This window comes from Rhinolophus hipposideros, assembly GCF_964194185.1.
Source record: "Rhinolophus hipposideros genome assembly, chromosome: 3".
NCBI lineage: Eukaryota > Metazoa > Chordata > Mammalia > Chiroptera > Rhinolophidae > Rhinolophus > Rhinolophus hipposideros.
In genome coordinates, this window is record NC_138049.1 from 92,969,169 (window position 1) to 92,985,535 (window position 16,367).

General features: G+C 39.1%; 1 protein-coding gene across 2 annotated transcripts in view; it reads left to right on the forward strand.

Annotated features, from left to right (window-relative positions):
• The first annotated feature begins 1,332 nt into the window (after window positions 1-1,332).
• Window positions 1,333-16,367, forward strand: part of ADGRF1 (adhesion G protein-coupled receptor F1) — a 45,015-nt gene continuing 29,980 nt past the window's right edge. Inside the window, exons 1-4 of one of the 2 annotated variants that reach the window (XM_081037004.1) lie at window positions 1,333-1,492; window positions 11,250-11,328; window positions 12,774-12,871; window positions 14,462-14,519. In XM_081037004.1, the coding sequence (XP_080893130.1) occupies window positions 12,803-12,871; window positions 14,462-14,519 (127 nt within the window). In that variant the 5' untranslated portion in view covers window positions 1,333-1,492; window positions 11,250-11,328; window positions 12,774-12,802. The remainder of the gene's footprint in view (window positions 1,493-11,249; window positions 11,329-12,773; window positions 12,872-14,461; window positions 14,520-16,367) is intronic. The other variant, XM_081037005.1, reaches the window with a different exon arrangement.

The following is a 16,367-nucleotide window of genomic DNA, read 5'->3' on the forward strand; positions in this document are numbered from 1 at the left end:
CCCAGCAGAGAGGGCACATGAGGAGAATGAAATTAACTTGACCAAATTACAAGACTAACTTTATTCTCCCCAATATTCTGGTGGGGGATAAAGGCTCAGTGGATGATACCCTTGAAAAATTAGAGGTTGTCAAGTAGGCTTTGTTCTCTTGACAACTTTTCCAATGGACCAGGTCCAGACTTTTTCATGATGACTTATGGTATAGACCAAATGGAGCAGCCAGTGTTGGAAACAAGAGGGTCACATTGTGTGTAGGGCTTCTTGGCACTAAAGATCTTCAACATAAAATTATGGGATCCAATCTTATTACCCATGTGGTTCACTTTAAAAAAGATATTTCTATTAGAATTTAGTGCTCCAAGGACCATTTTCTCCTTCCTGAGAAGATGGATACTTCCTCTTTTCTGATAAGAAGAGTATATCTGATTAGCTTCCTCTATTCATTTATTTATTTGACTGCTAGGAAGCTCCAACCCTAGAGCTAAGTTTCAAAATTTTAAAACAGTACAGATACCTCACAGGATTTTATTTGCATTCTTTGTCTTAATTGACTCTCCTTTTATAGTTTTTCTTTTTATAGTTCATGTAATTTCTATAGAACTTTTATGGTTCATGTTTCTTTATTTCTATTATAATGTAATTTTATCTTATGCGTTAGCATTGTAAGCCATCTCAAGTCATTTGCAAATACGGAGTGCTCACTTTCAAATTGGTTGAGTTCTTAGAAAGGAAGAAAACCTGTGTTAAAGAAGGTAATAAGGTTTAGCTCTAGATTTTCTAAGGACACAGAACATATTGAAAACATTCACCCTCGGCAGACAGGCACACTGTTGTCCTCTTTTTCTGGCCTCCATTGCATATTACCCCACCAGGAAGTCCAAGGTTTCTTTTTCTGGGAAAGTGGCAAACTGATTCTTTAGCCTTGGGTGAAAAAGTCAGAAAAGGAAAAATAATATCTACCTGTACCCTCACCTCACTGGAATTATTCACCTCTCCTCATTGGAATTATAGATTAAGGGCTGCATTCCTTTTGCTTTATGAGGTATGACCCCAGGTATCCAGACGCTGGACACGAAAACGCAACAGGGTGGCATTTTGTAGAAAACTGATCTAGAAGTGTTCCACATCCCCCTAGAACGTTTTCCTTCTGTGGTTTCAGAAATCTGTCAATGTCTGCTGGGAGAATCATCAGGTCTTGGGCTCTGAGCTGCTTTCTCTAACCAGGCTGAAATTGACTTGAAGAGGGAGGGTCAGCAGAAAAGTATGTTTCTTTTCCCTCTTCAAGGGGGTGTGTCCTGGGCTTGTCAACCTGCAAGGGCAGCCCTGTACACCAGGAGTTGCTCATGAATCAGTGGACCGGTATGGAAGCCAGAGAGCAGCTGTGCTTCAGATATTAAGCCTGTTTTTTCAGACAGTGTAAGAAGTGATTGAGCCACAAGTACATTGGGGAAAGGGCTCCCCTGGGCAATGATGTGAAGAGAGGAATCACCAGGTAAGCCCAATTGCTGTGATTTGATTCCTTAGAACATGTATTACTGTAACCGGTACTCCCTGTTAATCTGAGATCACTTTTCCCTCCCCATGGGGAAGATGCTGATTGCAATATTCCATTCCTGCAGCAGGTTAAATAAAGGAAGAGAGAGTGGAAAAAGGAATGAGCAGAGACAACAGAGTTTGGTCTCATGCTAACTCTATAAATTGAGGTGATTTGCTGGGTCTCAAACTCCAGGATGCCTGACTCTGAAGCATACCCTTCGCTCTATTGATTATAACACAGCTTCCCCTATTCTTCCCATACGCCTAGGAGGTAGATTGACTGGAATAAAGAAAGGTCCACCAAGGATACTTGTTAAAAATATTGGTCTTAAAGCTTCCACTAATTAGAAATATATTTGCTTTAGCAATCTCTTAAAATGAAAATACGCTTAACAGAATTAAGTTTATTTTCACTTTAGAATGAATTTGTTTAAGCTTTGGCTGAATGAGTACTTCCCTGTTTCTTTTCCTGGACTCCCAAAACCCCTAAATTGGCCCTCATAACCATTTCCCCTGCTACTTCCTACAAATAAATATAAAGTGACACTATATTTTGTGATTCACAGACCTTGAAAATTCATAATTTTTCTTTTCCATTTTATTCTTTTTCATGAAATATCCATTTATGTAAACCTGATATCCTATGTAGTCCACTTATGCCAGTGACAAAATGATGGTAAGTTGTGGAAGGAGATATAGAAAGGAGGTCAAGGTGGGAGAGTTGTGGAGAAATTATGACTGGCTTTTTCATGGTAATATCCATTAAATTAAACCTTATGGTATCACATGTAGGCTGGAGATCATAGATATAGGAGACATAAAAAAAGAGATAAAAATACATTCTATAATTTATCAGAATATTAAGATAAGACTTTTGTTATGTTCTTTCTGCTATAATAAAACTACTAGTGATTCATAACCATAAAAAAACAATTTTTGCAGTAATGGCCACATAATACTTTATTCAACCATTAACAAGTAATATAACTTTGAGCAAATTATTTTTCCTTTTCTTGCTCCTGCTAATTAATTTGCAAAAATGGTAGCAATAAGCTATTAAGATTTAAAATGGGGGTGTATGCATGTTGAATCTTAGAAGAGTGACTTGCAAATATTCCTAACTCATGCACATCCACAAATTGATATGAATTGTTGCTGATATGTCTCATAGGTATGTATGTCTTTCTTCTCTAAAAATACGATACATTTCTTTAATATTTTAAAAAACAGGGACAGGATCTTCATTATAGGGTTTATCTCTTGCTGTGCTGAGGATAAGGGGGGAACAATATTTTTACACCCATTTGCCCCCTGATGTCATTCAATATATAATTAAATAAATGCAAATATGCTCCTAGGAAAAAATAAATGGGCACATTCATTCAAACTCATGTATAAGTGACTGATTTTAGCACTTTGATTGGGAGCAAGTGTAAATGAGAAGAAATAAGAGGATACTAGGCATCAAAGGGCATTAGCAGCAGTTGGGGTGAGTGTCACAGGGGTGAATGACTCAGAAAGTGGAGGAGTGGCATTCCCTGGTCAAATGTCACTGAATTCCCAGTTGTGCTTAAGGCCACTCCTTATAAACTTTGTTCCACCCAACATAAGCATTTATATTTGCAATTTTCAAAATATCTTGCCTTGTTCTCTTTCTAAAGTTCTTTGGCAGGGAATACCCATAGCTACAGAGAAGGGGAAACCCTGTTCCCAAACACATCATGGCTGTCTCCTAAATTGTGTTTGAGCAGAAAGTGCTTATGGGATGTCAAGGTCTTCACAGTCCTGAACTGGATAGATACACAATATTAATAGCTATGAAAATAATCTAGAAACCTGGAGGGATAGTACAAAATGTCTATAACAGCGTGGTCTGAAACATACTCTCCCATGCACAGCTGGTTCTAGCTTTGCTGCGTTCCACAACCGTAGTCCCCCAAACCAGTGAGAAGGGGCGGCTCTCTTACCACACCCCCTCCGCAGCAAGCCGCAGAGGATCTCACACAAGCTCCTGTTCAATGGCAGATGGCAACCTGGGCTCTGACATGCTGAGCATGAAGTTCCAAAAGAATTAATAAGTGTGAAAGTGCCCTGGTATTTCATAGAGTTGGAGCCAAATCCCCATTCACAGTCAGTTGAATAAATAAAACACAAACAGGTGAACAACAATGAGGTATGTACCCCGAAAACTGCGCAAAATAGAGTTGAATCTTGTTGAGGTGGGTAGTTATGTCCTTATGGTGTCTCTGGGTCCTCAGTGCAAATGTCAGTTTTTAATCTCCCGAGGCACACAGACCTTAAAAACTCTAGTTTTGTCTTTTGTTTGTTTGTTTGTTTGTTTTTTTGAGCGGGTTGCTTTACATAAAGCCCATTAAAATAAAGACTTTAAAGTTTTTAAGATAATGTCTTTCTCATTTGCTTCTTCCTCATAAGATAAAATTGTAAGAATCTGAGTTCCTGTATTGTTTAGGGATAAGTAGCTGTTTACTATAAATTTGCGGTATTAGGATAGCTTGTCACAATGGAACAGATTCACACCTGCAAAGTTTTGGGTAAAGAGTCTTAGTATTAAGCAGATTATATTTTCCATGGAAACCTTTCACATTTGTGTTTGTACTTTAGCCAGATTTTGCTTGAAGACTTCTCAATACTAGTCTCTTAGAGAATCAGGTTAATTATTTCTAGTAAGAAAATTAGTGATATAGTTCTCAGACATAGAATACTCTGCTCTGTTGTTGACCAAGTTAATAATTAAGCAAGTAACTAGTAAAAGAAATGACACAGATAGTGGTACAATTAAAAAATATTTGTCAGAATTTTTTTATATGACAAAGTAGCCTTTAGAATTGATACACATTATCAAGGTGGTCTTGATAAAGAATAGTTTAGTCAAGAAACATAGCTGGGAAGGTGAGGGGATTAGAAAGTACAAATTGGGAGCCACAAAAATGGTCATAGAGATGTGAAATACAGTATGGGGAATATCATCAGTAATGTTGTAAAGACTATGTAGGATGTCAGATGGGTACTGGACTTATCAGGGGGACCACTTCCTAGGTTAGATGGATGCCTGACCACTCTGCTGTATACTTCAAACTAATATAAAATAATATTGAGGTCAACTAGAATTAACATATATATGTTAATACACACACACATACAGTCACCACATGTAAAGTACAGCATAGGGAAAATAGTCAATGGTACTGTAATAGCGGTGTGCCATGTCAGGGGTAATAGACTTGGTGAGGTTCTCACTTTGTGAGGAGTGTACATGTATAATCCTTATGTTGTTTTGTACACCTGAAACTAACAATAACATCAAATTACATTTTGAGAAAAAGGAAGAAAATAGTTGTGCCAACTGGTTATTCATATGGAGGAAAACGGAAGTAAACCATTATTTCATACCAAAATGTGACATAACTCCAGAAAGATTGAACATTTGTATCTATTTAAAAAATCTTAAATAAGTGTTAGGAGAAAATACTGGAGAATATTTTTACAATCTTTTTATAGAAAAAAATGCTTAACGTGACTCCAAGTTTAAAATCATATAGAAAAATTGACATGTGACTTCATTAATATTTTAAAGGTTTGTAAAGAACAAAAGAAAAACTTAAAAGACAAAAAACAAATGCTGAGCCAATATCTATAACACCTGTGACAAAGAGCTAATATCCATGCTATATAAAGAGTTTCTAAGAAGCAGTTTAAGAACAAAAAGAACATTCTGATAGAAAAAGTTAGAACAATGACTTAAATAGTCAGGCCAGAAAAAAACAAAAACAAAAATGGCCAATAAACCTTGGAAAAATGCTTAATCTTACTAATAATCAAAGACATCAAAATTAAAATGACTAGAAAAATTTTGCCTATCAGTTGGCAAACATTAAAAAGATGTTGGGGACAGTGTGATGAAGCAGGTGTTTCTATATCTTACCAGGGAGTATAAACTGGTATGAATTAGGAGGGCAATTTGGCCATGCCTATCAAAACTCAAAATGTATAAACCTTTTGAAGCAGCACTTTCATTCTAACCCAGAAAAATCCATTTGCCTTGAATTAAGGATGCACAAGAAACTTCATAGAAGGAATGACTGAGGGCAGATGATAGGAGTCCAAACAACAGACTCACCACGATAACACCTTTGCTCTTCATCTGTACGTACTGTGGAGCCTGGAAGGATTTTGAGTATGGATTGACATGATATTTGCAGGATAGGTGGAATGTCAGGCAGCTGGTTCTATTTCTAGAAGAATTATTTGGGAACTATAAATGAAAAACTTGCTTTTACTCATTAGGAAATTATAATGAAAATACTGTTAATATGCACAGGGAAACTTAAAGAGTGGATTTTTTGGTAGATTTGAAACAATTAAGGTTTATCAGTATAAGCAATGAACGGTCAGATACTTGTTTTACTCTTGTTGAAAATAGATCACCCAAAAAGAATTTGTGACAACTTCAGTCTGACCCTTCACATATGAAGACCCCACAGAGCCTATTCTGTAGGTCATTTCCAGTAGGGCTGATGAATTTTTTTTATCCTTAGACAGCTGCGTATCCTGAGCCACTAATGACACTCCAATTTGTTAGGTGGATAGCTTTGAAATATCTACGAGGTCTGACAATTCAGTTCACACACTCATCCCAGAAAAAGTGCTCCATACCTCATTGCTGAAGATCACTATGGTCCCCTTCGAAGTCCTCCCCTTGGAAAGCTATGCACTGATGCCAGCGCCTAGTCCACCCTTCAGAGCAACTTTGGAACTCTTTTTCTGGAATGGCCATCAGAGCTGTCATCGTATTACCCTTGATGTCCTGAATGTCATCCAAATGTCTTCCTTTCAATATTTCCTTTATCTTCAGGTAAAGAAAGAAGTCATCGGGGGCCAGATCAGGGGAGTAGGGAGCGTGTGCCAATACAGTTATTTGTTTACTGGCTAAAAACTCCCTCACAGACAGTGCTGTGTGAGCTGGTGCATTGTCGTGATGCAGGAGCCATGAATTGTTGGTGAAAAGTTCAGGTCGTCTAACTTTTTCACACAGCCTTTTCAGCACTTAAAGATAGTAAACTTGGTTACCTGTTTGTCCAGTTGGTACAAATTCATAATGAATAATCCCTGTGATAGCAAAAAAGTTAGCAACATCGTTGCAACAAGTTTGCAAACTTAATTGTCAGACCTCATAGTCCTTTGCCTGAACAGAGAGCTTATTTGTAAGGAATTTAGATGGAAATCAAATTAGCAATCATGAGTTTATTAATATCATTCCTCAAGCAACAAAATGAACTGGCCCCTAGTCCAAGAGAAGTATTAAAGTTTGGGGGGAAAGAAATTTAAGGAAATGCAATTGAAGTTTATCCTTCTTATTTTCTGCAAGTGTGAAAAGGAAATAATTCCCACGTAATTTACAAGATTACCAAAATAATAGAATCAAAACATATGAAAGCATTTTGTAAATTAGAAAGAATTATTCTTATTTCTTATTATGTAACTATCACCTCCCTGAGCTGCTGTTCAGGTCCTATTTAAAGCAAACAATCCAAGAGGAAGCTCAGATTCTCTGGGTTTTACCCATTCTAAGTAAGCAAAGTACAGTGGGAAAGATGAGAAATAAGCCTGATCTGGAGATTCCAGAAAGGCTGGGTCCCCATTACTAAGCTGAAGGTGTGGCTGGAAGAAAGAGTTGGCACCTTCTCTGGAATGCCATTAATTATCCTTTAGAACTTGGTGATAACTTCTGCTCTACCAAACCATGAGTGACAGGAGAAAATCTTCAGTTACAAGGGGTTGGAATAGAGCCAACCCTTGAGGCTGGCAGTGAGACTTTTTACAAAGGAATGGAGCTGAACTTGCCGTCTGTGAGGGATGAATAGTTGTAGGACACCAGAAGCGATGAGCTAAGAACAAACAATCCTCCCATGTCTCTTCTAAGATACCAAGAGAAGACTAAATAGATTTAAAAACCCACATCCTTGTTAGGAGAGAGCAGACAGCTATGCGAGGCTGCCAGCACAAGCAACAGGAGAAACGCTCTCCAGCTGAAGTACCAAGGAGTGGCAAAGGGCAAACAGACTTGTAAAAAATGTATCTTAATTTTTGGATCGGAAAGAATCAGATGAGGAGGCAGAGTCACAAACTGGACTCTGAAGGGAGATCCCTTCAGGGATACACCAGAGAGTTTAAACAGGGACACTGGAAAAAGAGGCTCCGGAAACCCAGCAGTTGTTTTCAAAAGTGGGTCTGGGTCACTGCTTTGGGGGTTTTTCTTAATGGGTGGAGCTACAAGGCACGAACACCCTGCAGGACGAGTAATAGAATCTGAATGTGAATGGATCTGAGCTTACCTTATTTTATAGGAGGAAACTGAGTCCAGCAAGTTCTTTTTTTTCTTTTTTTTTTCACTTTTACAAATTCTAAAAGGTAAGGAACTGACTTGGGGTTAGTGTCTAATTCCTCTTGGTCTCTTCCCACTATATTTATACGAGTACAATATAAACACACTAAAGCATGGTAAATACAAAATTTTACTGTGTACAAATGTTTACATAGACACTTACTGAGATTTTAAATCGTTTAAATTATAGTCCTTCCAGAAGTTTGCCTAGTTCATTAAATTTACCAAACCTCCAATTTTTTTTCCAGATATAAAATTGGTTATCTTTTCTGTTCCACACCTATCTTTCCACCTCTCTCCTCTACTGTATCTGCCTACTTAATCCTTGAGCAAATGGCTGAAGGAGTTCTATATAAAGACAGATCTCAATGCAAATGTTACCAAAAAATAAAATTAGGGGCAAAATAAAACCAAGGTTTTACGGGTCCTCCGTCTGTTAAATAATCAGTTCTATTTGAGTCATGATTTCTTTTAGATCCTCGCTAGAAATCTGCTCTTTCCGTGTGTGTGTGTGTGTGTGTGTGTGTGTGTGTGTGTGTGTTACGCACATGTAAGTCCAAGACAGAGAGGAGGGAGACAAGTCTATTGGGAATTCTTCTATTTATAGAGAAAGAAACATAATCCCATAAATACTGATGCCAGGGAAACAACCCAAGAGTTCAACTGTGCCTAAGATTAGATTGTTGCTAAAAATGCGGGAAAGTGTAGGTGTGAGCAGTTCCAGCGAAGCACCACTGTTGATAAGGAGACTGCTGTTGACATAAATAAGTGATATTTGGAGTCCATAAATTAATAACTGGAAGAATGGGGAGACAATGGACAGACGTTTCCAGGGGCTTAATAGCAAATTCTGATGATTGTTCTCTGTAAACTGAAGGACAGGGATTATCAGGAGTGAATTCACTTGAATGAATTCAAGGAAGTTAGGGGGGGGTCCTACCATGAGCAAGCCTTCCCACGGAAGCCAGTGCCAACCAGCTGTAGGTCAGGTCTAATTGACCCCCAGCTGCTGTAGGGTGAGGTGTGCTGTAAACATGTGTGCTCTGATGACAACAACCGCTCCTCATCTGTGGCAAGGACACAGAGATCCTGAGGTTTTTTATTTTTGTTTTTGTTTTGTTTTAAATAATCAGGACCCTTCCAGATTGAAAGGGAAGTGCTGAGAATACCTCTTGGGGTATTTTATTTGACAAGTTAATTTGGCTCAGAATTGAAGTCGAATTCTGACAGAATCCGACCAGGAACTATAAAAACTGGTTGGTGAGATTGAAATCCTAGTAATGCTAATATTAATAACTAACAATAATTGAGACTTACCACCTGACAGATGTTGTTCTGGGTACTTTATATGAATTTCGGAAAAACAACAAATAATTCTGGGCAACGAATAGTGTCACACTAACAAAAAAGTATTTGTTATTTATCTGAAAATCAATCTTCAACTATTCCAGAGGGAGCTGTATGCACCACGGATGTGAAGAAAAAGTTTTGATTTGTTTGAGCTTGGGTCCCAAAGCCCAAAGGAGAATTCAAATCACAGGGCTAACTTAGGTGCAGAGCTCTTTTTTTCCTATCCTACAACCAGTCTAGAATGACGACTCTCAAAGTTCCCTGGAGCTCAGCATCACCTGGGCAGCTTTAATAACGCACATGGCTGGGCCAGGCCTGTCTTAAGATTTAGCAAGTTCAGGGTGGGATGTGGGCACCTGTATTTTCTAATGAGCTCCTAAATGTCTTTGTTTCTTCTCCTCCTCCTCCTCCTCCACCTCATCTCCCTTCTATACAGACCAGCTTATTCATGATAGGCCTACAGGGCAGTGACTAGAAATCACTGGTCTGAAACCCTGTTTATAAGTTAAAGTTTATTATTTTTAGCCAGTCCAAGGAGACAGCCCAGAATACACCCTGCAGCATGAAAGGAAGAGGAAACAAGAGGCTGTGAGTATGAGAGACTTTCCTCACAGTGCCCAGAGCTGTCAGGCAGGTCTTTTTGAGTTGGGTTTGCAGCCTCAGGCCTGGATTCCACATGGGAGACAGAAGATTTTTGAGGAGGAGGAGGGGGAGAGAGAGAGAGAGAGAGAGAGAGAGAGAGAGAGAGAGAGAGAGAGAGAGAGAGAGAGAAATATGAAGGCTAGGCCTCCCATTTGAAAGCAGGCCCTGGCACAAGAGAGAAGACAGAAGACAGACCACATCTACATGCCCTGAAACTGTTATCCTCTTTGAAACCAGCAGCACTGCTGACCACGACACAAACAGTACCCAGGAATTCACATTAAAAAATTTTCCCTGGAAGTAGAAGAAAAGTGGGAAAGTGGCTAGCAGGAGCTCAAGCTCCTTCTGCACTGTGGCAGCCCTCTAAGAAGGTATTGGGAAATCAGTTTAGTTGGATGTGATAATTTAAAAAAAAATATATAAATAAATAGAAAAGAAAAGAAATAAAAACAAATAGAAAATATGCAAGGGCAGGCCTCAGAGAATGAGGTTATTTCACAAAACTGGCCATATACACAGAGGGTGCCAAAAAAATTGTAGACATATTTTAAGAAAGGAAAAAGCATTAAAATTGTAATACTCAGTAGATACCGATAACAAAAGATGAATACAAGTCACGTTTGACGTCTGCAATTACAAGAGGTGCTCAAAGTGGTTCCCATCAGCATCCAGACACTTCCAATTATGGTGAGCTACTACTTGAGCAACATTGATCAAAGTGGCTACTCGTATACATTTTTTGGCACCCCTGGTATATATATACATATATATATATATATATATATATATATATATACACACACATATACACGTATACATATATGTATATGTATATATATATATACACATACACATGTATATGTATATATATATATACATATATACTATTTGTTTTATTATGTGTGTGTAAATATATATTTCTTTCTTTCTATAGAGCCTAGTCAAAACTATTTGAAAAATGCTACTTTAAAGCAAAATACCCATCACTTTTGCAAAGCAGAAAGCACGGGCCACAGGGAATGAGACTCAGCAGGTAAGTTCTGGGATGCAAGATCTATAAGAATGAGACCTGGAGTACAGGCTGCTGCACAGAGAAAGTTAACGCAACAGCTAGAGGAGGAGTGTTCGCAAGCAGGAAGGTGGGGGCAGGAGAGGACCTTTCACCTAAGGGGAGAAGGTAAATCCAAAAGCGGTGTGTGTCCCATTGCCTATTTCCCATGCTTCCCTAGAAAGGCCCAGAAAAGGTCTCCACCGGCACATAGGCCATGTCTATGGTAGTCATTACCCTGTCTCTAATGCCTTTCCTCTTTTCTTGTAGATCAGAGAGCAAGGTGTGCGGCAGCCCTGGTGAGGATGGCAGGGTTTGTATGAAGTTTAAAGTATACCCAGGAAGCAAGGTAAGGGAGAGCCCACCTCTGCATTTTCTGTACTGCTAATCCAGGGCACTTATTCAAATGGTGGGTCCTTCAGTTTGGGAATCACAATTTTTCATCTTTTCCTTTGGAGATGTGAAAGAAACGGTTATGTCCTGTCAATGCTGTTCAATAAAATCCTTTTTTTTTTAATTGTAAAATAAAACCCCACATAACAAAACGTACCATCTGAATCACTTTGAGGTATACAAGTTCAGTGGTGTTAGGTATATACATATTGTTGTGCCACAGACTTCTAGAACTTTTTCATCTAGCAAAGCTGAAAACTCATACCCATTGAATAACGACTCCTCATTGCCCCCGCCCCCCCAGCCACTGGCAACCACTATTCTACTTTCTATTTCTATGAATGTCACTTCTTTAGATATGTCATACAAGTGGAATCATACAGTGTTTCTCTTTTGTAATTGGCTTGTTTCACTTACTATAATGTCCTCCAGGTTCATCCATGTCATAGCATGTGACAGGATTGCCTTCTTTATTAAGGCTGAATAATAATCTTCCATGTCTAATAAAACTTTTGGAAACGATGGAAGAGTTTTGTGTTGATGCAACCTAACAGGGCAGCCACCAGCCACATATGGCTATTCAGCACTTGAAATGTGGCTGCTGTGACTGAGAAATTGAATGTTCCATTTTACTTTATTAAAATTAAAATTTGTATTGCCCTAGGTGCCTAGTGGCTAGTACATTGGACACAACAGTTCTAACTTACTGTGATTTTTTTTTCATTGACATGAAATAACCTGGGTCTAAGTGATTGATTTTGTGGCCATGACTATGTGCTGACTTTTGTCCAAATTATTCTGACACAACCATATATTTGAATAGTTTGTTGTTAATTACATCATCTATTAAGAAGTAAATTTGCTGAATTCGTTCATTATTATTTTTATACTTCAACACTTAGATTCTATCCTTATATTAATGGTTCTAAGGGTCTTTATTATTATTATTATTATTATTATTATTATTATTACTATTATCATTATATCCGTGGTTATTTTAATCCTTGTTTTTTACTGAGATGAAAAGGAAACCTCAGTGAAATACAAAAAGCTGGATGTTAAATGCACCTACTTGCAAAGTTAAGCAAGTCATTATTTTAAAATAGCCCATGTTTAGTCAAATTTGATGACCCAGAGGAGAGCTCTCGAGGAATTTTCTAGTAAGTTTGTAAAGACTGAAATTTACTACTTTTGCAATGGGAGTGGAAGTGACAGTGTCTCAGGCTAGGTACATGAAGTGGAAAAATAATCAAACACTCAGGGCTTCTGATTAGCTCAGTTATGTTCTACCGTTGTGTCCATTTAAAATGTTTGGCTTGAATTACTTGTTTTCATGCTTCAGCCTTGCGTGGTACACCATTTGTTTAGTCACAGACTGTGAACCCAGCTGTTTCTGTTCAGCCCAGGGAAAGGAGAGGGACCTGCTGAAAATGAGAGTTCCAGTGTTCTGGCTCATCTCTTTCTTCATAATCACTGAGTGCAGTGATGGCATCTTGGGGGTGAGTTGGCATGTGTCCCATTTTTCCTCTCTACCCCCTCTCCTTTCTCGTCTAGCACTATTAGAATCCATCAATCTCTAGGCAACTGAATCTACCTAACGCAATAGACTTAGGATCAGAACACTGGCTTCTTGTCTCAACATTGCCAACATTAGCTTTGTAGCCTTGGAAGAGTTACTTCATCTCTTGGAGCTTACGTGACCTAACTGCAAAATAAAGATCTTGGACTAAACCATCTTGGAGATCTCTTCTAGATTAACACATTCATTCCTATGGTCTCTTTGATGAAGAAAAAGCATACAGATTGGCATTAGTAATCCTTGGACTTTCTCTTCCCTATCTCTATGCACTTTCTTGATGCTTTTACCTAGGACCATGGTTTTAACGTTCTCTACCCACTGATGACTCCGAAATTTATATCTCCATCTCAGACCTCTCTCTTGAACTCCACACTCAAGTATCTACTGCCTACTTGGTATCTCCAGTTGGGTGCCCACGGGCCCCTCAACTTAATATGTCCCAAATTAAACTTTTCTTTAAATTAATTTTATTGGGGAATGTTCGGGAAAAATGTGGTTCTCCAGGACCCATCAGCTCCAAGTTGCTGTCCTTCAATCTAGTTGTGGAGGGTGCAGCTCAGCTCCAAGAACAGTCACTGTGTTCAATCTTAGTTGCAGGGGGCGCAGCCCACCATCCCATGTGGGAATTGAACCAGCAACCTTGCTGTTGAGAGCTCGTGCTCTAACCAACTGAGCCATCTGGCCGCCCCCCAAATTAAACTCTTGATTTTTTTTTCTCACCAAACCTGCTCCTCCTTTCCTATCTCAGCAAATGATATCCCATCTCTCCAGCTGCTTAGGCACAAAACTTATTTTTATGCTTGATTCTTTTCATAACCCATATCTAAATCATTGGCTCTTTTTTTGTTTGTTTTGGCTTTATCTTTAAAATATATCCAGAATTCAAACACTCCTCACCGTCTCCATGGATACTCCTTTGAACCCCACTTTCTTTGTCTCTCATCTCTTATGGATATTATTTCAATAACTCCTGAAATGCTCTCATTGTTTCTATGCTTGTCTATTCCCAATACGGCTACAGGATTGCGCCTTCTAAAAAATAAAAAGTAGAACACATCTTTCCTCTGTTCAAAACTCCCCAGTGGGTTCCCATCTCACTCAAGTAAAAGATAAGCCCTTGCCAAAGCCTATTAAGATCTACACAACCTGCTCTCCCCAGAGATACTCTCCGACCTCACTTCCTGCCCCTCTCCCCTCACCCATTCCACTTAGCTACTCTGGTCTCTTCACTTTGCCTTCACATGCCAGGCATAGTCTTTACCCAGGGCCTTTGCCTGTGCTGTTCCCTCTGCCTGGAAAGCTCTTTCTCCAGGGATCCTCAATTCCCACCTCCTTCAAGTTTGTGCACAAAAATTGCCTCAAGGAGGCTTTTGCTTGTCACTTCCCCACCATCCCGGGCTCAAATTTTTGATGCATGATTTCAATTTACCTGGGAATCCAAAAAAGTCTTACGAAGTACAACATTATAAAGACTTGTCATACTTATTATTATTATTTTTCTTTTTAACAGGGAAATGATGATATCAAAACAAAAAGAGAGCTCATTGTGAATGAGAAAAAGCATGCAGGTGAGACTCCGTGAGCTACTGTGGTACAGCAGACACAGAGAATGGGATTCAAAGCCCAGCAGGAGTTCTGATTGGTTGTATGATCTTTGGCACATTATTAAACACCCCAAATCTGTAAAATGAGAATAATAGTAATCCCTGCTAGCAAAACATTTGTGGGGATTAAATAATATAAAAAGGTATAGTATCCTGTACCATATCTGCTAAGTAGCCAGCTACTCCATATTCTTTCTTTCCTGCCTTGTCTTGTTCCCACAATGTAACTAATGGGCACAGACCTCAGTCTAGGAATGAGCTGTGTTCTGAAATGTAACTTGTGGGTCTGGTGTTTCAAGCACAGTATGTGTTTCCTCATGGAAACAGTGATGCGCACAGATGGATGGTAGGTTCTTGGATCAGTCTACAAGGCTTTCTACACTGACTCTGTCATACAGTGTGATTTGCTAATAGAACTTACCACCATGCAAGGCTACAACATTTCAGGAAAATGAAATCACAATTCGACTTAGAATGCTATGAATACATTTTCCCTGACAGTGAAAATAAAGCTAGTATTTATTGAGCTGCTACAGTGTTACTATTTTAAGTATTTATTAGATGAATTAAAATCCTCTCACTGACCCTCTGAGTTAGGCACAAAGGTCTCTTTATTTTATAGCTAGTGAAATTAAGGTACGGAGCCAGGGGGCAGGAAGCATGATTCAAACCTAGTCAGTCTGACTCCAGACCCAGTGACATTAGCCCCTGGTAATGGGACTTGGGTCAACCTTTCCCCCATTCTCCACTTCTTATCTGCTTGGGCAGTGGGAGTGGAATACTGTTAGCTCCTACCACGGGGAGTGACTCCCAAGGCCTGGGGCAGAGGCTGCAGACTATAAGGAGATGGGCAGAGTAAGTAATGGGGCTGAAGCTCTGTGTATGAGATGGCGGGAGCTACGGGCAGACAGGGGTCTCTTGTAAATGTTCTGGGGCGTGACTTAGCCTCAGCTAGCTTCCTGTTACCCTCCTGATTGCCTTCTGAGAAGCCTAGGGATGGATCCAGCTGCTTTTCTTCTCTATAAATCTCCCTTCTGGCTAGCCCCACAGAGACCCTAAGAAATGGGACAGTTTCATAGAAGCTCCCCATATCATCTGTCCCTGCAGAAAGCAGGGTGGTGTCCTGAGGAATCTATGAAATTTCTAAGGGACTTATTGTCAATGGCAACAAAATGAGGCCCAGGATAAAAGGATATTCACCTTTTGCCTCATTTTCTCTAAGGTTCTGTACAGTCTTAATCTGGGGCCCGTAGATGAGTTTCAGAAGATCTTGATACCCCATGGAATTCTGCGCTATGTTTCATGTGAATGTGCCTAAATAAATTCTGGGTGGGAGAAGACTCACTCATAAGGCTCATCTTCTCTCCCAACCAAAAACACTTAACAGCCTCTCTTTATGGAAACAGAAGATGCTGCTCAGAAATGATAAGGTGGACCTAGAGGATATTATGCTATGTGAAATAAGTCAGACAGAGATGGACAAATACCATAGGATCTCACTTATATGTGGAATCTAAGAAACAAAATAAATGAACAAACAAAACAGTAAACAAATTCATGGATACAGAAAATAAACTGATGGTTACCAGATAGGAGGGGGCTGGGGGGATAGATGAACAAGGTGAAGGTATTAAAGAGCACAAATTGTCCGTTACAAACTAGTCACATAGATGTAAAATACAGCTTAGAGAATATACTCACTAATATTGTAATAACTACGTATGGTGTCAGATGGGTGCAAGACTTTTCGGGGGGATCACTATGTAAGTTATACAAATGTATACTACTATGCTCTACACCTGAAACTACTAT